The following is a 21342-nucleotide window of genomic DNA, read 5'->3' on the forward strand; positions in this document are numbered from 1 at the left end:
TTCCGCAGGAGCCGAGCGGCAGCGACACGGACGGCGGCGAGGAGCGGGGCGAGGAGCGGGGCGAGGAGCGCGGCGGGGCCGGGCCGGGCCCCTCGGCAGCGCGGCCCTGAGGCGCCGGGCGGGCGGGCGGGGCCCGGCTCCCGCGCAGGCGCGGCGGCGGCGGCGGCCATGTCGGTGCAGGAGGACCCGGTGCAGCGGGAGATCCACCAGGACTGGGCCAACCGCGAGTACATCGAGGTGATCACCAGCTCCATCAAGAAGATCGCGGACTTCCTCAACTCCTTCGGTGAGGGCGCGGGGCGGCGGCGGGCGGGGCGGGCGGGGCGGGCCGAGCCAGGCTGTGCCCGCGGTGTCTCACTGCCGCCTCCCCGCAGACATGTCGTGCCGGTCCCGGCTGGCCACCCTGAACGAGAAGCTGACTGCGCTGGAGCGGAGAATCGAGTACATCGAGGCCCGGGTGAGCAGCGGGGCGGTGGGCCGGGTGCGGGCTGGGCCCGGGGCCGGCCCTGGCTGAGGCTTTTCCTTTTCCCGTAGGTCACCAAGGGGGAGACGCTGACATAGGCCCGGGGCGGCCCCGGCCCCCGCCGCCGGAGCACCGCCGCCCCGCACCCTGCTCGGGGCCCGCCGCCACCGCCGCCGCCTCTGCTCGTGTTGCCAATAAACCGCTGTGCTCCTGCCCTGCCTGCTCTCTGCCTGCCTGCCTGGGGCCGGGCCGTCGGATGCCCGGCTCCCTGCCACCGTCCTGGATGTCCAGAGCCTGCCCTTCCATCTGCCTGACCCACGGGGTTTGGGCACACATTCCTCCCCACGTGTGGTGGCCGTGCCACAGGGGCCGCGGGCCAGGCTGTTGTCAGCTCCTGGAGGCACCTGACCGGCCTTTGGGGTGCTTTGTGGTCCTGCTGGGATCACAGCAGAAAATCTGGTGATCCCTGTGGTCTGGAGGGTGTCTCAGCCTTCACATGTGCACATGTCAGGGCAGTGTGGGGACAGCAGGCTCACCTGGCATGGTGCACATGCCACAGAAGAGGGCCCTTTGCCAGCACCAGGGAAGAGGTGCTTCTCCTCTCTGCGAGGCAAGTGGCAAGGAGAAGGAAGTCTCTCAGCCCTTCCCACCACTCCTCTATTTATCTCAGTTCTTCAGTGGGCATCTAGATCTGCAGATTCACTGTTCATATTTAGCGTTTGTTGGGGAGTCCATGGAATTGGTGTCAGCAAAGGTTTTATTGCTTCCCAGCAGGCTTTAAAATCTTGATATATTCTCCCAACTGTAATCATAGCTTTTTCATGATGGCAGTGTCATGCCTGCAGTGTTTACTGTGCACCTGGGTTACATAATGTTTGTTATGTTTTTGAGGCTGTCTGACATCAGCTGGTTCCTTGTTGATGTAGGTCCTCCTCCAATCTCACGGTTTTGTTCTCCATAGGAATCTCTGTGTTTTCCATTGTTTGAATAAGTGCTCCTCCAGCCTTTCCCTCAGCTCTCATGGTGGTTACTGTCAGGTTGGGCTGCACACCAGCGAGGCTGGGCTGCTTTTGGAGCACTGTACCTGTGGAAATGAGTGCTTTGTAGCAGCCCTGCAGTGGAGTGGAACAGCCATGGGTCACTGCCCTTAGGTGTAGGGGCCATATCAAATTATACTGTTGTCATATGAAGATTGATAGATGGAATGAAAGCAGCTCTCTCTTGGCTCCAAGGTGGCTGCTCTGTAGCCCGAGTACGTCAAAAGTACTGCCATGGCCCATGCACTGCTTACTGTGGATGTGCTGGAGTGGAGTCCTGAGATCTCCATGGTTGGAGATAACTCAGTATTTATCTGCAGAAGGCCCTGAACTATTTGGGTGTTGAAGTTGGCCCTGCTTTGAATGGGACAGGGGTGAGGCAGAGACCGCCAGAGGTCCTTGCCTAAATTATGCTAATATTCTTCAATTTAAAGACTGAATGGGAGACAGGGTACGAAACATCCCTGGGACTGGGGCTGTAGCTGGGCTGACCTCTTAACTCGAGATCCATTGCTTGTTTCTGTTCCCAGCTAGTAGTGTGGTGTGTCTCAGATCCCTTCCTGGTCTGCTCTCTGGCTGTTGTAATGGCTCTTTTTCCTCTGATACCAGGATTTCTCAAAGGAGTAGGTTTTGCCATGCAGTTGGTGGGATCTGCTGGAAGGTGCCACTCCTCCCAGGAGATGAGTTCTCGCAGAGCCTCAGCACTATGGGATCAGCCTGTCTGGTTCATGTCCCAGCAGGGATGCTGAGCAGCTCACTGCAGTACAGAGTCTGCCCTTTTCCTTTCAAGGAGCCTTACTAGTTCCCTAAGGAACCAAGTGTTCTGGTTGGGTGCTGCTTATTCCAGGCCATCTCTGGGAGGTGGGGAAGCCTTCTGGTCCTCAGGCTGAGACTGCTGCTTCCAGCAGCTGCTGTGAGGTGCAGCCTTATAACAGATGGAGCTTTGCTACATTTCATTATTTTAAATACTGGGGAATTCTGTTTGCCTTTTTTTCTTTGTACTGTACTTTGGTTTTGGGGTTTTTTTTTTCAGAATATGATGCCCCAGGAACCTACATTAAACTTTTCTGGAGTGGATTTGTGTATTCTAATTTAGATGACTGATTTATGTGGCGTGTTAGCAGTGCTGTTCTTCCCACCACACATTTGATGTAGCAGGAGATGGCAATGTGCTCTCTGTCCTCACAGCATGCTGTCCTCGTCTCCTGAGAGGGCTGGGTGCTCTCCTTATGGTCAGCAGAGAGCTGTTGGTGGTCTGAGACCTTTTCCCAGAACCTGAACTGCAGAGAAGCTGGTTTGAAGCCTCTTACGAAGGTGCCAGAATTGACCTAGAGAGGCTGAGCCTCACTCGAGAAAGGTTTGCACTCTCAGATGACAGGGATTGTATTGCTGACTGGCTGCTGGACAGGCAGGGAGGCCTCATGGAGTGATTGGAGCAGTCCAGCAGTCCTCACTGGAGGCTCCAAGGTTTGGGGACGAGCAGTAGTGTTTTGATCCTGGGTGGGGGACAAGGTGTGTTGGCATCACACTTTGTGTGGTGTCAGCAGAAGAGGGATCTAGAGCTTGATTCCAGCTTTGTGTAGCCAAAGAGGTTGTAGTCTCTGATCCAGAGCTCATCTTTTAAGATTAATGGATTGGACCAGACTTCTCAAATAGTTCTAGCTTTTAGTAAATACCCTTTGGGCTCTCTCAGTGCCTACTGCAAGCACAGCCTTGATTTTAGGAAACTGTTTTAAAGTCAAATGTACTTTCATCCCCTTTACGTTGCAGGTGATTGAACCTGGTGATTCAGTGAGCTGAGGTGATCTCGAGAGTGGAATGTTTTAGGACACAGCCAAGTTGTTGAGAGAGAGCTGCACTTTGATCCTAAGAGCTTTGCTGAATTTTAAAGATCCCAGAAGATGGTGTCTGCTTGCGTCCTGGTGCCAAGGCACCGACAAGCAGTGGATGTCACTGGAGTAGTTGTCTTACAAAGAGGAGATTGGCCCTGCCCGCCTGGGATTGCTGCTGCTCCCCAGGTCAGTGAGATAGGAAGGTCACAGGAGTATGGGAGGTCTCCATATTCCCTGAGATTTAGTGTCCAATATCCAAAAGCTGCCAGCAGTACTGCTCTGAGCTCTGCCGGTCCTGGGACCTGGGACTTGGCCTTGGAGTACATAAAAGCTTTAGGGGGGCTGTACCATGAGCTCACCTTTCCACTCACCTTCCCCATCCCTCTCTCCCTGTGCAGTCTGACACAGCCTGTGTGTTTTCATATCACAGAAGTGTGAAGCCAGTAGTTGACAGAACTCTGTTTTTGGGGAGGAGGAGATTATTTTTGGGTATGTCCTGAAGCAAAACTATGAGAATAATACCCTATAGAAACAATGGATAGATCAAACTCTTGAGTCCTGCTGACTTCAGAGTCAGGCCTGTGGGAGGTCTGATTTTCACCTTGGCTGGGGGATGCCTCAGCCAGTTTGGTCAGTGCTGCACAGCGCTGCTGGCCCAACCCCAGCCCTGCTCTGGGAGTCTGCCTGTGTTGCCCCTGTGCCAACAGGTAACCCCACCAGGTAACCAACCTCTGCTGTTGTACCTTCGTAGACTTTTCTGCTTCCTGGCCTTGCCATCTCCTGGCAGGCACATTGCTGACAAAGCTGTGAGGGCAGGTCTCAGCCTGCCTTGCTGACAGGGTTGCAAAATGGATTCCAGGACCAAACCCATTCCACAAAACATCAGGATTAAATATCAAAATCCTTGGCATTGCCTGTGTGCTTAAAAGTGCCGAGGAAAGGGGCTTTATCAAGAGGGATGGTCAGCTGAAGCTGGGAATTATCCCTCGGGCTCCTTTCACTTCCCAGGGAGCACGTGTGCTCCTGTGCCTGTGGCTCTGCTCCCAGGAGGTACTTCCAGCCTTGTTGCTAGACCAGAAGACTGGGGATAGGAAGGGAGCCCAGGGAACTGGGAGAACAAGGAAGAGGAGAGAAGCAGTTACTGAGCAGGGTTTTTTGCATTTCCATCATTACCTGTAGCCATTAAGGGGAGGATCTTGTGCTTGTCTCAGTACTGGAATCACTCACTCTTCTGCCTCATGAGCTGTTGATAACAGCGCATGAGGAGGTCAGTAATTCTCCAGGAAGTGAGTGATACATCCTGGCCTTTATTTAGTCTGCTCAAACAGGCCTAGTTCTTAAACTTAGTGGGCTTTAGCAAAGATTTTACTGTGTTAATTTGAAATACTAATACAATGAATTATTTATTATGACAGGTAATTCCACAGGAAAGTACAGAATGAGAAAAATTTTCCAAAAGATCTCAGATACAACATGATCTACTCTCATATGATTCCACAAAAGCTTTCATGGCTAAACCTCAGGCTTAGTCCCAGCCAAAAGCAAAATTTTTCACATGATTTCAGCATACCAGGGTGTTAATGGTTCAGTGATGGTCTGGAAGGTTAGGGAGTGGGTTGTCCTCACTGCTTGTTGCTTTTTTCTTCTCTCTTAAAAGTCTCATAGTTTAAAACCAGAAAGGTAGCTGTAAACTACCTGTAGCCTGCAAAGTGCAGCTGACAGTGAGGCATAATCCCCCTGCAGTTACCTGAGCTTCACAGGCTCACAACAATTGTTGAAACAGACTTTAAAGGAAAATAAGTAGCAACTAAGTAAATGCACAGGAGGGAGTAATTTAACCAACCCATTGGATGAAAGGGTAGGGCAAGAGGAGTCATGGGAATGTTTTAATCTGTCAGAAATGTGATGACTCAATGAGCAATTACTACTCTATGTACCATCACTGGGCCCCTCCTACACTCACTTAGGAGTATTTCTACATTTCTCATGCAACCTGCTTGTGTGACAAATCCACGCAGACACTGCACCCAATTAGTGTCAGGCATAAGAGCTGCTCTGCCTGTGTCTCACCTCTTTAAACCCCTCCTGGAAACAATTTTCCCAGCGTACAAAGAATAAATCACTGTTCTCTTAAGTCTCTCAGAGGACAGTTCCCAAATAAGGGCCAAGTAAACACTTGGCCCTTATTTGATAAATGATAAAGCATTCTAATTCATTAGATAATATTCTTCCCAACAGTAGATGCAGTGTATTAGCTGCTTTAAGTGTTCAATGTTACATGTAATTAAAAATGTCAGGGTAGGTGAGACAAGGCACTTGAATAGGCACTTGTAGAAAAGTAGTGGAACACCTTGCTTAAAAAAACCCAAACCCCAATCCTTTTCCCCCTCTAAAAAAATATCAAAACCCGCAGCAAACAGCCAAACAAACTGAATAAGAAAAATAAATGCATACCTACTTACAGGAAGTATAACTTACTTTACCTTGTGTCCCAGTCTTTCCAGGAGCAGCAGGAGATGAGGCAGCGAGGAGAGCAGAGGGAGGGAATACAATCCTTCCTGGGGCACTGCCTGCACCAGGGTGTAACCGTTAGCTGAATTTGACAAGTGACTTACATGACCACACCTTGTGTAATCAATAGCCAGTGTGCTACCAAAGTGTCCCAAGGAGTCTCCTTTGACACTGGCTGTCACCCTTCCCACACATTTTCAGGTGACCAAACATCTGTTGCTTTCTTCTGCTCTGGTGCACCAGAGGCATCTGCCCCCTCCTTTCCTACTCTCACGTTGCCTTATGATATAGACTGGCTGGGTCAGAAACCATCACCTGCCAGTGAAGGAACAGCTGCCCTGAACAGCCTGGGGTGGCTCCAGATAATTGTTGTGCTGAAGAGATGGTGTCAGAGATGGCTGAGAAGGGCTGGAGGGGAGCACCAATGACCTTACAGTGGGTATAGGATGAGCAGAGCCAGAGGCTTTGTGTTGTCAGCACCCTCTGTGGCTGCTGGGGACAGGTGGGGTGGAGGGCACATTTCCCTTTCCTGTCATCAGTGCAGCTACACAGGCATTCCCCCTGTGCCTCCCTGGGATGCCCTGAGCAGGAGGGCAGCGTGCCTGGGCTTCCAAACCCCAGCATGATGTCCCTGCTTAGCTTTACGAGAGCCCAGGGCCTCTCCAGCGGAGTGGGTTCTACATCCCCGGTGCCCCCCTGATGTCCCAGGGAGGCCAAACAAGTGTGCCTGGGTCTCCAGCCTGAGCAGGGGCTGTGCCGAAGCAGCCACGGGCAGGAGTGAGGGGTCCTGGCTGCTCCAGGCTGCTGAGGGTCATCAGTGCCTGAGACAGGCTGGGAGCTGCCCAGCTCCTCTCCATACCAGCGGGCTCGGCCCTTGGCCGCCTTCCCCATAGCTCAGGGACATGGGGACACACGCCTGCAGTGTGACCTCCGGAGCCAGAGGACGACGCGGAGCCGCTGCTGCTCACCCTGTGAGTCAGGGGAGCCACGTGAGGCCCCAGCCCTGGTGCCTTCCCACCCACCACCAGCACAAGCCAGGGCTGGCACTGGGATCCCTGACCCAGCATCCTGGACTGCCACACAGCCTTGAAGGTGAGTGCTGCGGACGGGGGGTTCAGGAACTTCTTGGGGTCAAGCCTGAGGGTACTTGGGGGTGCTGGCTCTTGATACACAGCTGGCTTGTTGGTTGCTGTCTGAGGCATCAAGCCACTGTACAAAAAAAAGGTGCTGGTGCTGTGTGGGTTACAGGACTTCCCTATAACCTCTCTTCTTGACTCAATTTGAATCTATTTTGACTCGACTTCCCCATCTTTTAAATATTTCTTTCTCTAAAATCCTCACGGCAAGCCCTACACTTTGTGCATAGAGAAAGATTTGTTTGCCTTAATTTTATTCAGACTACAAGCATGAACTTTTCTGCCTTCTGGTGAATTCATTTTCTGCCCTTCAGAGCTTTGCAACGACCACAGAGAGGCACGTGGCGTGAAAGGAGGAACACAAGCCAGGTAATTTCAAGTGTTGCACATCAATGCTTATGGCAGAGCTGGAAAACGGGCAGCAAACCCCCTGGGCTTACAGGTGTGGGGCTGGCAGCTGTGCAGCCACTGTGTCTGGGCTTGCTGTGAAAGCCAGGAGAGGAAGGAAGTGCTGGAGCTGCGGCAAGGAGTGGATGGGCTGTGCCTGCTCCTTGCTCACCCCCATGGGGCCAGTCAGAGTGAGCCTGGGGAGCTGCCCTCCCTACAGTGACATGCGCTTGCTGTGCCTCTCTACACGCCTGTGTTCAAGGAGAGTGAAAAGTCTGAGTTTTGCTGCTTCTGTGTCACATTTCAGCTATATTTGACAACAGGAAGGCAAGCAGAAGGGTAGCAGAATTATTACCACAGCCTGAGGAGACTGGAGCAGGAGCAGTTTCAACCTGAGCTGGTGTGGATCAGTTTTTGTTGTCTCACTGGAAGAAACCCAGCTTTCACCACAGCCACGGCCCTCCAGGACGTCTTCCCGTGGAACCAACTGCTAGGACCAGCCTAAGACTTACAGGTGTGCTTTAAGAAGTTGGTTTGGTTTGAGAGAAGGGCATTGAGGGACTTTATGTTTAAAATAAAATTTAGCAAGGTTAGGTGTCAGCATATAACTTAAAATGAAAGGCAGAAGTAGTTTCAAAGGGAAAAGGTTTAGGATTGTCTGATTTTTGTCTTGAAGTCAAAACAACTTTATTTTACCTTATTTGCTGTTTTGTTTTGTTTTGTTATCCCATTGAGCAATTTCCCTCAGATATATTTCATCAGCTAGGCAAAACGTTGCTGTGTATGGAAGTTGTTAGCCTCACTTTCTAAATCTGACTCTGCACACAAATTTTATTCTAATATGTTAAAAAGACCTCACTGCAATTAAATTCTGATTTACTGTGGGGAAAGGCAAGGTGAGGTCTGTTGTTCATGTTACTCCCCAGTGAGCTCATGGCCAGGCTGAAATGCCAGTATATCATCATCCTTCTCTCATTATGAGGTATAATCAACTAAGTCACTTTTAAAACATACAATAATTAAGCACCTATACTTATCCTTTGTTTAGATCTGATTTTCTTTCCGGGAGAGCCACAGGGGAATTAACTGTGCATAGTCTAAGAGAAATTAGGAACCCAACTTCCTTGCTTAATGTAAATCTTGGTGACTGACTGGGCAGAGCTGTGCTGGAGGCACAGAAAGGGAGATGGGAGCAGATGCTGGTTGCTCCTGGATCCTCTTGTGGCATCCAGGTCTTACCACAGCGGGATGCAAAAGCACATTAGGCAGCTGTGTTTCTGTTGCTGGAACAGCTGAGCAGTCTGGTCATTTGGCCCAGCAACTGAGCAGTTTTAAAGTAAATCAGTCTGATAGGAGATGAGAATGACGTTGACAGTGCCTGCCCTGCCTTCAGTGTTGAATCTGCACTTCCTGGGTGCGTGGCAGGACAGGTCGGGTAGTGCCCACCTGCTCACTTTATCTTTGGAATGACAAAAAACTGGGATAGGGCAGTTGCTGTGACAGGTTCCTGTCAGGGCAAGAGCAACCTGCCTTAAAATGCCACTGAAAGTGGCCTTCACTAGGTATTAGGAGCCCCAAAGACAAGCCTTCTGAGTTTCACTCTGCAGTAAAATATCTGGATATTTATAAATTATTTTTTGAAATGGAATTAGTTGGGAAAAAAGTTTCTATTTAAAGTACTTTTGTTCCTTTAGGCCTGGTATTTTGACCTTGTGGTCCAGAGAGAGGCCTAAAGGATTTAGCTTAAACAAGCAACTGTTGTAAGGCCTAAGTTGAGCGAATAGGAAGGCAAGAAAGAGACTGAAAAAAGAGATACATAATAGCTGGAGATACATAAGTGCATAGAACTGACACTCTTTATTGAGTGGCCAAGAACGAGTCTGTCCAGGGTGTGGTGTGCTGGGTTTCTGCATTTCCACATCAGCTGGTGGTTACCCAGCAGAGGGGACAGATGCATTTCCTGCATTCCCTATCGGGTGCTCACAGGCTCACAGCTCCCACAGGGCTGCTGCCACAGCTACAGCTGGACATAACTCAGGGAAAGGGAAAGATCTGTAGATCTTTTGCATAGATTCATCACTGGAAATAATTTCAAAATGTTCTTAAAATATTGTTTTCTCACAGTACACTTTGGAGGCAGGTAAGCCAGGTTTTCTGAGCTGAGCCTTTGAAAGTGGTTGTGTAATTTCCCCAGAAGTCTTTTGAAGTCTGTTTGTGTCTAATTTCCTCTATCTGAGAACTGACACCCTAAAAACTTGTTCTGTTTGAGTGTTTGCTTGTGTGTTACAGTATCCTTCTGAAGATATTAACTGACCTGTTTTGGGTTTTGTATTAGAATATTTTTTGGACTGATATGATGGTCTCTAGAGAACTGAAAGTGCCAGTAGGAAAAGAAACAGGTTTTCCTCTGGAAAATCTCAAGGATACATTTAGTTTTCAAACTGCTTGATTGGAAGTGTTTTGTTGAATGGATCCAAAAGTCATATTGTAAGAAAAAGTGTGGAGGTATAAACTGTTTTCCTGTTGTGCCCTGCATAGTGAAAACTGTGCTTCAGGCTCCCCAAAAATCTTTATTTGCATATCTCATTACCGCTGTGGGTTAGTTGCAATGTTGCACGAGGGAGATGCATCAGTGCAGGATGCCTGGACCACACTAGGTAGAGGCAACAGTTCAGAACCACAGCCACCCCAAAAAGTGTGCCATCAGATTATTTCAGCCTCAGCCCAAAACTTCTGTGGCAAGTTTACCAAAACAAAAGAAAATGTTGTATTTTGGGGATGTCAGAATGTTTGTTTCTGTGGCAAATACCAGTAATTAAAATGGGATCAACACTTAAAAATTTGTAATTCATAAAGCTAAAGTTAATGGAAATTTCCTTTTCATGACAACTTGGAAAGAACAGATGTTGAAACATCAAAGTCTTCTGTGAGACAAGAATTCAAATTCTTGTGGGACTTTCCTAGGAAGTATTTCTGCTATTTTTCCTGGCTGATACATGTTAAGTATTAGGATGTCAGAGGTACAGGACAATTGTTCTATTTCGTGAGTGGAACAGGGCCTATTATGTTACTCACATCTGTGGTAAATAGTTAATTAGACACCTTGGCAGCTTTACAAAACAACAATGTGAATGATCAAGTCTGACTTCTTTTTGTTTCACCCATGATGATCAGACTTTTGTTCTTTCCTAATAACCAAAGGGCAGTAGGACTCACTCAGAGGAGTCAAGAATTGGGTCCCAGGAGGGTAAATGAATAATGATGTGAAACAGAGAAGTGATTTCAAAACTGAAAGGCCCAGAGAGACGCGCTGTGTTTGCAGAAAATGGAAGACAGAAAACCAAGAAGCTCAGTGACCTGATTCTAAATGTGCTTTTTCTCCCCTTTCAACAGGCACAGCAATGGAGAACTTGGATGTCCCGATCCCAGATCTCACTGAAGAACAGCAAGGTGAGGGGAGCACACAAAGGTCGAAGCTTTGGCTCATGCACACTGCACAGCAGTATTTTCCAGGGTGGGGCATGAGTCAATGAAATTTATATCCTCTGAAAACACACCCTATCCATCTCCTTGTAAAAGAGAGACCAGCAGTCAATTCCCAGCTCTTCCACAGGCTCCTGTTAGGCTTTGTGCACATGCAAGTGGGAATTTAGATACATGAAGGAGACTGCTGTGCATTAAATGCCTGATGAGCAATCTCAGTACCTTGATATCCAGCCCTTGGTGTCTTTGTGCCTGTCTGTAAAGCAGCATGGTCAGAATAAGCACCTGTTAAATAGCTAGGAATACTTTGGGAACACTTGCCATGCTTCTCTAACTGAGACAACAGCATCCCAGAGACATCAGTAATTTGTATGGACTGGTGACATTCTTGTACGGTTTTGTGGCAGACTGAAGTGCTTTACACAGTACAGCACCCCTCTCTTTCCTGGGTGCTGGTATTGGGCTGTGTGTTAGAGCCTGGTGTCTGCCACCACACCTGCACTGAGCACTGCAGGAACACTGCCAGGCAATTCCCTCTACTGCTGCACAGTCACAGGCTTGTTCTCCTCACAGACATTTTCCAGAGGGTTTTTGCTGCTGATGCCAAGTACTTGGAGAGTCATGAGAAAACGAACCAGTCCTTCTGGGAATCACTTATAAAATGCTTGGCCACCACTGACCCACCTATCCTGAATACTGAAGAGAAGAACAATGTAAGTTATCAAAGAAACACTTGTCCTTGTTATGCAAGGACATATACTTTTATACTTTTACTGCTATACACTGGGGAGAGAGAACATACAGTCCCATTATCTGATATGCTGAAATATATTAAAAGGTATAACAGGGAACTTAGATTAATGAGGTTCAGGCCACTGCTTTTTACTTCATTGTTCTCCATGTGCAAAAAAACCTGGCTCTGTATAAATTCCTCAGGATCAGTTCAGCTCACTGTGTTTCAGGCAGGGACATTTTGCTGTAAGATACTGCAGCAATTGCATGGCCATTTTCAGACCCTATAGCTGTATTTCTCCAGCTCTCTGAATAGCTAACTATTGCCCACCATTCTGTTTTTCCCAGTTGATGGCTCTGCTCGGAGTTGCTGAATGGAGTTTACATTCTCTTACCATCTTTGGCTTTACTCTTTGTTCCCAGTTTCCCCTTTGTATAGTAGGGGCAGGGGGTTACATTTGCCACAGGGTGAGATGCACTCATTTGCCCATCAGGGAGTGCTTCTACAGGCTGTGTTTTATTTGCTATTTACTTACCTTCTTTTCAGCTTCTGAACAGCTGTGATGTTCTCCCTGGAGGCTGTGCTGCCTGCCTGAAAGCCATCGAGAAGAAAGGAGTCAGGGCAATGGCTCTTCTTTACCTTTTGCTGAAGACTTCCAACCCATCTGGGTACAGGCAGCTGCCCAGCTCCAAGGGAAAAGGTGAGTCCTACCTATCTTCCTGTCAGCTGTTTTATTAAAATTACTGCAGTGCCAGTGGGACTTGACAGCAGATTGAAAACTCTGATATGTGCTTGGAAGTGATTATTAGTGAACAACTGAACTGTCTGAAAGTATTGCTGCAGGAAAGGCAGTTAGGTGGTAATGGGAGCCAAAGTTAGTATTTTACTGTAGTCTGACGGCTTCTTCTGGGGGAAAAAGACCCTGTGTTTAGGGAGAGAGTGTGTCCTGGGATGATGCTGCCAAAGAAGTTTCTCTGACCTGAGAAAGTTTTCCCTGACTTTTTTGTACAGACTGTTACGCAGCCAGCCAGGACCCCTCTGAGCTCTCACAGTGGTAAGAAATCAGAGCTGAGCCACTGAAAATAATTTTGCAAATAATTCCCTAGCAGCACATATAGAACTAAAAGAAATGGACAGGGGATGGCGCACTGGGTGCTGAACCTGGCAACAAGATAAAAGAGACTTATTTGCCTGGTTGTGCAGTAAGAAAGTAAGGGCAGTTTCACAGGGTCCATAGTCATTAATTGTCTTTAATAGATGACAGAGCAGCACTCATTTAAGATGACCCTGAATTTAACTGGAGACCCATAAGGACATCCTGTTCCTGCTTCTGCCTTGATTAAACATGTTCCTGAAGGGGAGAGACCTCCCAGCCTGGAACACAGCCCAGCTTTGCTCATCTGTCAGAGCAGGAATGTTGGTAACAAGACCCTTTTCCTGCCCTTGGGCTGTGAGCAGCCTCGAGGAGCTGGAGGGAAAGGAATCCCATCTACCTGCCTGTGCCATCATCTCCTGATGCAGAGATGCTCAGAGCCCCAGCCCTGAGCACAGAGCTGGGTGTGAAGCTGTTCAGTCCCCCCTGGCCGCACGATCCCGGAGCAGTTGGGATCCTGGTGTGGCCTGGCTGTGAGGGCTGTGCTCCTGTGCCACGAGAGGGAGCTGGAGCCGCGGCGTCGGCACAGGCAACCCTGGCAGAAGTAGCCCAAGGCAGGGTGAGCCAGAGCCACTCCTCTCCAGTTGAAGCATCGTTCAGCTGCAGCTGCTGCTTCAGGGAGTGGGAATTTGCGCAGGGGTAACATTATGTATAATTAAACGCCAGAATATGAAACTTTAGGTGTCTACCACAACCATTTAAGAAAGTCTAAACTGTGGTGTGTATGATGCTTTCATTCGATGCTTTGTACTACCCTTTGTGTGCAAAGAACAGAGCTGAAATTAGACAAATGGTTTGATTTCCTGTCAGGCAACCTTTAATAAAGCATTGTGAAATCTGTAATTGTAAAAGAGAGAAAATGTAGTTGCTGATAATGTTTGGTTTTTTTTTTCTCTCTTTATAAAAAAAGATGAAAAATTGAAACTCCTGAAGAGATTGGAAAGGAATTTTATATATTCAGAAGAGGAAAAAAAGTCTGAAAACTCATCTCATGAGTCCATGGATGAAGGTACACAAGGTAAAGAGGATTTATTTTATTTTCCCTGATACATAACTTAGTCTGACTGCATGTTTGTGAGGTTTGACAGAGGAGATGTGCAGCAATTCAGTGGCAGTTCTGCATAGCTCTGAATAAAGTAAGAAATCGTGCAAAAGAGAGGACATAGAAAATCATCAGTACCTGATTCATGATCAGCAAAATAGTGGCTGCCTCCCACTCTTGTGGGAGTTGGTTTCAGAAACACAAAAATCTGCTGCAAGATTCCTTCCCCAAATAAAAGATCATAACTTCTCACTACAGCCCTTTATACAAGTTACTCCAGTTTCAGGTTTTGCTGAGTTTTACCTATTCAGCCAGCTTTGAAGAGAGCTGTGAGGTAAAAGCAGCCAATCGTGATCCTTGCATTTCAAAGCCTTGATTTTTACCTTCATATGATTATATTATGAGCAAACAACTACAGTGCTGTTGTTTCTGATGCTGCTAGCACATTTTTCTTTACTCTGATAAACAAACACTTTCTCTTCTCCAGACAGTGATGAGGAAGATATAGGAAGACAGAAGACTGAAGGCCAGTTACTTGGAGGTAGGACAAAGTAACAACAGTATTGGCTTTAACTAGAGGCAACCAATATAAACCAAAAAAGGATAATTTTTTGCATTCTTTAGTTTGGCTGTTGAGCAAAGGTATATTAACATGTGTAGATGTAGGAGAAAGACAAGTCAGAATTTGCCTATAGGAAAGACATTTCCTACAAGATGAAGCTCATCTAATGCTAACACTCAGCCATGGCCTGCGCTCAGAGTTGAACCAGGAAAGCAGCAAAATCTGCTGTTGTGGGAGGAGTCCTGCTGCCTGGGTCTGCACAGCTGCCACTGAAATGCAGCAAAAGGGTTCTGAAAACATCTGTCACAGCCACTGCTTACAGGGTCTGCAGTCAGCCCACAGCACTGACTGGAGATCATCAGCAAGCATCACCTTGTTCCTGAGGCTTTTCCTTTCCTCCCAAAGGAAAAATAGAAAATAAGTACAATGCAGATGAAGAAAATGTGCTGTGTCAATACACAGAAATAACTATAGAACTATGGATATAAAAAATGTAAAGTGTTAATATTTTAATTAATGTCTTAAACTGAGTTCAGCCCAGATGTAAGAGCAGCTCATTTAAATTGACCTTAAGAGATCTAATCTGTCTCACAGGAGTCTGATTCTACCTGCCTACAGATACTTTGAGAGATGGAATATGGGGGGAGGGGGTAATAATTCAGTCATTTCCCATTTTTTGACTGTATAACCTCCAGCAGAGCCACCCTCTCTCCGGAGTTAGAGTTGGTCTCTTCCTTGTCTCTGTTACACACCTGCACTGATTTCAGGGAATTGTTGGGCTGGCACTGGCACCAGACACACACACTCACTGCAGGTCTTATAACCTACCTCATCTGTGTGTCATGTTTTAGGAATACCAGCAGAGGTGGTTCCCTACAGAGATTCAGGTAAGTGCTCCCAGCTCACCTCACCCCGCAGTGTCTTCTTTCTGACCTGCTGAGGCATTAACAAATAACTCCCTGGCTGTAAATCCCTTGGTTTCCACTTAGCCTGGTGCTGGACCTGGGCATGGTGCAGACGTTCTGTTGTAAGGCTGTGGTGGTGGCTGGCTGACAGCAGGTGATTTGTACAAGGTGTTCTAGCAGATTAACCCATTTTCGTGGGCCTGCCAGGTTCTCACAAGATCAGCTACAGCAGTCATCATCCTTTTTAGGGGAAAACCCAGCAGTTCTGTTGGGCAACTGTTCAGTCTTAGCCAAAAAAGCTAGAAGCAGTTTTTAGCATTCCCTGAAGCCTGGGAGGGACCTGGAACCTGGTTTCTGCAAGCAGTGATGCTTGGCTCTGAATGCATTCCTGCCTTAGCTCACAGTACTCCCAGCTGGAGGTGCCAGGTGAAAGCCAGATGTCAGGCCACAGAGCAACAGTGCCAGCCAAGAGGCTTGCACAGACAGGCAGTCTGAAGGCAGATTTCCTCCCACCAGACACTGCTGCATGTCCCCAGAATGTTTGTAAAAAGCCCATAGCAGGAAATTGCCAATGGCTTAATTGCATTACTGAGCTCATCCCTCCTGTGCCCAGGCCAAGGCCACAGGATGAGTTAGGAGAGGCAAAAAGCCCAGTGGAGCAGCCTTTTGAGAGGACATCTGGTCCACTTCTTTCTGTGCAGCGGAGAAGATATAAACTGCAACATAATCCCTTGGGAGGGGGGGTTTGAGCTACCTGTCCTCAAGGAGCCACACAGAACACCAGGGCAGAGGGATCCATTGCAGTGCCATATTCTCCCCACATTGGCAGGTGCAGAAAGTGTCATGGTACTTTTTCAGATGGTGTTTGGCCTCTGCCACTCTCCCCGGGTTTTGTTGTAGATAGGTGGTTGCTCATTGTGCTTCTTGGTGCTGAGTATGGTGGAAAGCTCTGTATTTGTATTTTTTCCATCAGAAATAACAAAAACAATATTACTTTTCAGAGATTGCCAGAAGAGAAGATTCAGATGCAGATGGTGAGTACAAACACGCAAACAAAAGTTTATCTTGTGGATGCTCTTTCAGGACTGAGTTTTGCTTAGTGATGAGGGCGATACCAGCTCCTTGATGCCTAGGGATTATCTAATCAAAAAGTAGAAGGTTGAAAATGGTATTAACATGGAATGCTTTAATAAAAGAAATACTGTGCAAGTCATTCCATGATGCAAAGTTACAGTGGGACTGTTGCATTTAGGAAGTAGAGTAATACAGGACAGACACTTGCCAAGTGTGAATTGATGTTCTGCTAAATTTCTTTATCTATGGATCATTCATACAACTGCACAGAGTTATATCTGTGAGTCAGAATAATGCAATGCTATGTTATGAATAAGAACATAACTGAGTTTGCCCCCAAACCAGAATGTGATCAATCCAGACTGCTCAAAGAGTCAAAAATGGGATGCCTGTATCAGGTGACCCAGAACAGAATTTCTTGGCAAGGTTTAGTTGCTCTGTGGTTCAAAAGCACCAGAGCAAAAGTCTACAGCTCATGTAAAGGCCACTTCCAGTACTCACCTGTTAATCTTTGGAGAAAACTCACTGCCAGGCGGGGGTTGCCCGGATGCACAGCCCAGTGTAGGGGAAATCAGCATCTGAAACATGTGCTGAATCATCTCCCAAAGGCTTGGGTGCAGCAGATGCCTCAGGGGATGCACACACCACCAACAAAGAGAAAAGGGAAAAACTGCTGCTTTGAACCCATCCTTGGAGAGATGGTATAATACTCAGCTCTTTCTGGCAATACAGTTGGAGAAAGAAGAGAATTTGGCAACTCTGCTCATGACAAAGAGCAAATTGCTCTGTGTTTAAACCTCTAAAATTCCTCTTTGTTCTTCCGTTGTTTTTTTTTTTTCTATGCCAGTGTAGCTGTAGGAGACTCATTTCAACATCAGGTCTTATTTTGGGAGGTGCAGAAGTACTTGACATCAGGTGTAAGTAGAGGGACAGTTCTCACTCCCTCAGTAGTGAAGGGGATTTTATTATTGTAACTGTGGTTGTGCAAAGCACCCAGGAATCGAACTGAAGCTCCCTTGTGCTATGGCTTTACTCCCCCCCTGTCATTCTGAGACTATGGATTGTCCCAGAAGAGGCAAAAGAGACTCAGAATGCTTTAAAACAATTCGGTATTGTTAATGCAGCCATCTGGTTATACTTTTTTTACACTCATTTTTAAAACCATGCTCTTTGGAGTGTTTTTAAAATTGCTAATTTGATCTTTCTGAAAGGCTCGAAGACCAACAAACAGTTTTACATATATTCTGCTCTGACAATCTATTTCAGATACAAAAAGGGAAATAAACTTTAAACTCCTTAATTTCACAGTTCCATGGCAATAAAAGACATCTCTTTTTTGTAGCATATGAGAAGGAGAGCACTCGCCCCCCTCAGTGGACAGTACGGTGGATGGGCATACGGAAGGATGGTAATTGATTTATTAAATCAAACTAATGTCAAACCTGTTGAACCTCAGTCCAAGAATAAGATCTCTGGTTAAAAAAACCCTTTATTTTTCCAACATGAGTACTTTGTTGAAGTGCATCAAGGCTTCTTGATGAAAATTATTGAGGCTTCTCACAAGTTGAGCCTAGTGCCTGAGAAATCTCGAGATTATTTCATTCTGTGAGTGATACTCTGTACCTAAAGGTGGATTTGGAAGGGCCATGGCTGCAGTTGTGACCTCATCTTCCCTCTCAATTTCAGATGAATTCTTTCATTTTGTCATTCTTTGCTTTGCAATTGGAGCTTTACTAGTTTGCTACTACTACCACAAAGGTAAGGCAAGCTTCAATAGAAGGATAAATTGTTGCACTCTAGAAAAATGAACAAAACTAACATTTATTTTCTTGCCTTAGACTGGACTATTTCTCTTGGGATTGGTTTAATCACCTTTGCTTCCCTGGAAACCACTGGGATATACTTTGGTCTAGGTAAGTATCCCTGCAGCAGCAGCTGTGTCTCTTTGCTAAGGACAAGGTCACACAGTTGCCACAGGGCCATAAACCCGTAGGAGTTGAGATTCTGTAACTCACCAAGTAACTCTTCCCTCAACATCACCCAGTTACAGGGGGGCTGCAGACAAGCAGCCTTAGTGCTCCTGAAGGGATTGGTTGACTCATTTTTCCTTCTCAATGATCACAAGACCCTGAGTCACCTTTCTGCAGCAATGGCCGAATGCTGCATTGCCATGACAACGTATAATTTTAGCAGCGAGGCCCATCTTCCCAGATCCACTGGATAAGATGTTGTGCATTCCGGCTGCCATGCATTCTCCTGGGACTGAGGATGAGCTCGGGGCAGAACTTGGATGGCAGCAGCTACTGGAAATACTAAAACCTGGGCATTTTGGCAATCCCTAGGGATGGTGTAGGAGAGCTGCTACCAGCAGCAAGTTAGAGCTCCCCAACCAAGAACTCGTCTCCTCTGTAATCTCGTGTTAACATGGTGGGAGGTTGGGGATGGTTCTCTTGTGACTCAGTCTGATCTTTGTTATTAGTGATACTGCAGATGTGCTTGTTTAAACAAGTGTTAGTGTTTGGGTTTTGCCATTTTTCTATTTCTTAATGGTTTTTTTTATGTTGCTTATCTTCTACATTTGTTTTTACAACCAGTGTACCGAATTCGGAGTGTCCTTGACAGCTTTGTTCCTCTGATTGACAGATTCAGGCCAAGAGGTAATAGTGCTCTTTTTACTGACAGCATCTGTCTTCCCTGGACCTTCCTGGGTACTTTGGTTTGGTCAAGAATTAAGACCAACTCATTTAACTGGCACATTCCAATCTTACTGCCTTAAAAAAAAAAAGGAATATTTTACTAGTTCATTACAGCTGCTTGGGTTTGAAAATGAATTAATCTTGACTCTTTCCCTGTAGTAGAACATTTTCACATTTTTAATACTCCACCCTGTATGGGGTACTATTTCCTGGCAGTGTCTGCATAAGAATTCTATAGCTTAAATAAAGTCAGGGAGTGCAGGGAGTCTTCACTTCTTGGGTCTTCAGCCTGACTCCTGGCTCCCATGTATGTTTATGGACACAAAACACAAAGAATATTGAAAAGCTGCATGGATACAGCACAGTCTGAACACAGCAGTCCTGACAGCTGTCTTTTTCTTCATCCCACAGGTATGAGGAAAGCTGCCTAGGAGGAGTATTTCAGGAGGGTTCCCCAAACCTGACTGTCCAAATTTCCAGTGCTAAAGGAGCTGCTGTATGAGGTGAACCTAACAACCCAATGGCCAATGTCAAATACTGAAATGTGAAACCTCTGAAAAACATCACTCCTTTCCCTCAAAAATAAACCTGAAACTGGGATACAGGGCCCCACTCTGGATTCCAAAGCCATTTGTGGCTCAGCAGAGCTTGGAAGACAATTGAGGTGTAGCTTTGTGTTTAATTCCATTTAAATATAAACACATTCACCTTCCCTCCCCATGGCATCTGTGTGGTGGTGCATCTGTCATTCATAACAAACCATGCTAGTCTACCTGTGCTGCACCAAAATCAACAGACCAGTGTTGTCCTGTGCTGCTTCTGGCTTAGACTCTGGCTGTTTCTGTAGGAATTCTGGCCACCTCCTCCTCCCCGTGTGCTGCCCAGAGCAGGCAGGGGCTGGCATTGCTCTCCCAGCTGAGCCCTGGCGCTGGGGCTGATGAATTGATTGTGGCAGAACTCGGAGCAGTGGGCGGGCAGCGCTTTCACCCGAGGAGAGCTGGGGAGATGTTACAGGCACTGACAGAATGCTGCAGTAATGAAAGTATTAACAACAGCAAATTTCATCTTTTCTCAGGGGAAAACAAAGTGCTTGATTTGACTCATCCTCCAACCTTTTTCTTTCTTTGAGTAAAATAAACATGGAACTTTGACTTTCATTTTATAGGGATGTGTTACACATTGCAAGGATGTAGGGCTAATGCAATCATAGGAAGACTGCAACAAAAGGAGGTATCTTTAAATTTTTAGTAAAAATGTAAGGTCTTCATACCCACAGAATGATGGAGGCAAGAAGTTGGACAGAAAAAGCCACAAACATGGACTTGTAAGGAAATGTAAATCTGAAAGCTGTAAACCCAAACAGCTCAGAGTTTTACAGGAACAATTTCAAGCCTTGCTCAGAAAATTAGAAAGGTTACTTTTTGTTGTATATAATTTGAAGCACCAGTGTCAATCACTCTTGCCTGCAGTTCCAGCTGCACTGCCAGAAACACCAAGAGTTGCACTCAGGCCTGCACCAACACAGCACAGCTGCCACCCAACCCCTCACAGGCTAAATTGTGCAAGAAGGATGAATACAAGTTATTTCATAGTATTTATATTCTCATTTACATGGACTAGTTACATGTCTTTGTAGAAATATTCCACCATGCCAAAATACTCTACATTTCGTGTTTGTCTGCAAATAAAGTCTTGCTCAGACCACTGTAGCCATGTTAGTGGCAAATAGCTTTTGGGTGAACTGAAACCTATGCAGAGTCGCCCTGCTCTGAGGAAAAGGGCTTTTTTAGTGTCCACTGCTGTCTAATGCCTTTCTGAAAGGCAGGGTGTGGAACAGTCAGGCTGAAAACCATGTTTCAATACTTAATGTTTCAAATTTGGTATTCTGCAGTCAGCAATGAATTTTTAATTTTAACAGAAACTGCTTAAGGGTAAAATACGCAACACATTTAAAAACAGCAAAACATTTAAAAAGTCACCTAGTGCATCCCACCATGTGAGATGAACAGCTCAGGCACTTAAAGCAGTTCACATGAGAAGTCAGTTCTCAAAAAAAAAAGGCAACTTACAAGTTGACCTGCATCCTCTTGGGTAGCTGGGAATTTCCTGCTCTTCTTCCAGATCCTTCTTTAATCCATCTCAGCACCAGCTGCAAGTTCCTATGAAGAGTTTCAACTTCTTTCACTGAGCTTGTGCTCTCTGCACTACCATTCAGCATGTCCTACCTGAGCCCAGGGCTCTGCTGGGCCCCACCTCCCCACTGGTTCCCCAGGACCTGGAAGATCCTGTCCCACTTCAGCATCATCCAGCACATTGGGTACTTCCTCC

The 21342-nt window shown here is 46.7% G+C and overlaps 3 protein-coding genes across 6 annotated transcripts in view; all 3 read left to right on the plus strand.

Annotated features, from left to right (window-relative positions):
• Positions 1-116, plus strand: part of FANCD2 (FA complementation group D2) — a 36536-nt gene extending 36420 nt beyond the window's left edge. The window contains exon 44 of the mRNA XM_069028376.1: positions 9-116. Within this exon, the coding sequence (XP_068884477.1) occupies positions 9-110 (102 nt within the window). The 3' untranslated portion in view covers positions 111-116. The remainder of the gene's footprint in view (positions 1-8) is intronic.
• Positions 117-132: 16 nt separating this feature from the next.
• Positions 133-677, plus strand: BRK1 (BRICK1 subunit of SCAR/WAVE actin nucleating complex). Its single transcript, XM_069028375.1, has 3 exons — positions 133-286; positions 375-457; positions 535-677. Exons 1-3 carry the CDS (start codon positions 169-171, stop codon positions 559-561), a joined length of 228 nt encoding a protein of 75 aa, XP_068884476.1. The 5' UTR covers positions 133-168; the 3' UTR covers positions 562-677.
• Positions 678-765: 88 nt separating this feature from the next.
• TMEM40 (transmembrane protein 40) lies at positions 766-20690 on the plus strand. 4 transcript variants are annotated; one of them, XM_069028373.1, is made up of 15 exons: positions 766-6935; positions 7294-7348; positions 7674-7880; positions 10760-10816; positions 11423-11562; positions 12129-12282; positions 13646-13753; positions 14265-14318; positions 15191-15226; positions 16246-16278; positions 17661-17726; positions 18005-18076; positions 18157-18231; positions 18913-18975; positions 19426-20690. In XM_069028373.1, exons 4-15 carry the CDS (start codon positions 10768-10770, stop codon positions 19443-19445), a joined length of 870 nt encoding a protein of 289 aa, XP_068884474.1. In that variant the 5' UTR covers positions 766-6935; positions 7294-7348; positions 7674-7880; positions 10760-10767; the 3' UTR covers positions 19446-20690. The 4 variants fall into 4 exon arrangements, with proteins under 4 accessions (XP_068884474.1, XP_068884473.1, XP_068884471.1 ...); XM_069028372.1 differs by having other exon boundaries at positions 7690-7880; XM_069028370.1 differs by having other exon boundaries at positions 766-7348.
• Positions 20691-21342: the final 652 nt, after the last annotated feature.

Source organism: Aphelocoma coerulescens, chromosome 12, assembly GCF_041296385.1.
Source record: "Aphelocoma coerulescens isolate FSJ_1873_10779 chromosome 12, UR_Acoe_1.0, whole genome shotgun sequence".
NCBI classification, from domain to species: Eukaryota; Metazoa; Chordata; class Aves; order Passeriformes; family Corvidae; genus Aphelocoma; species Aphelocoma coerulescens.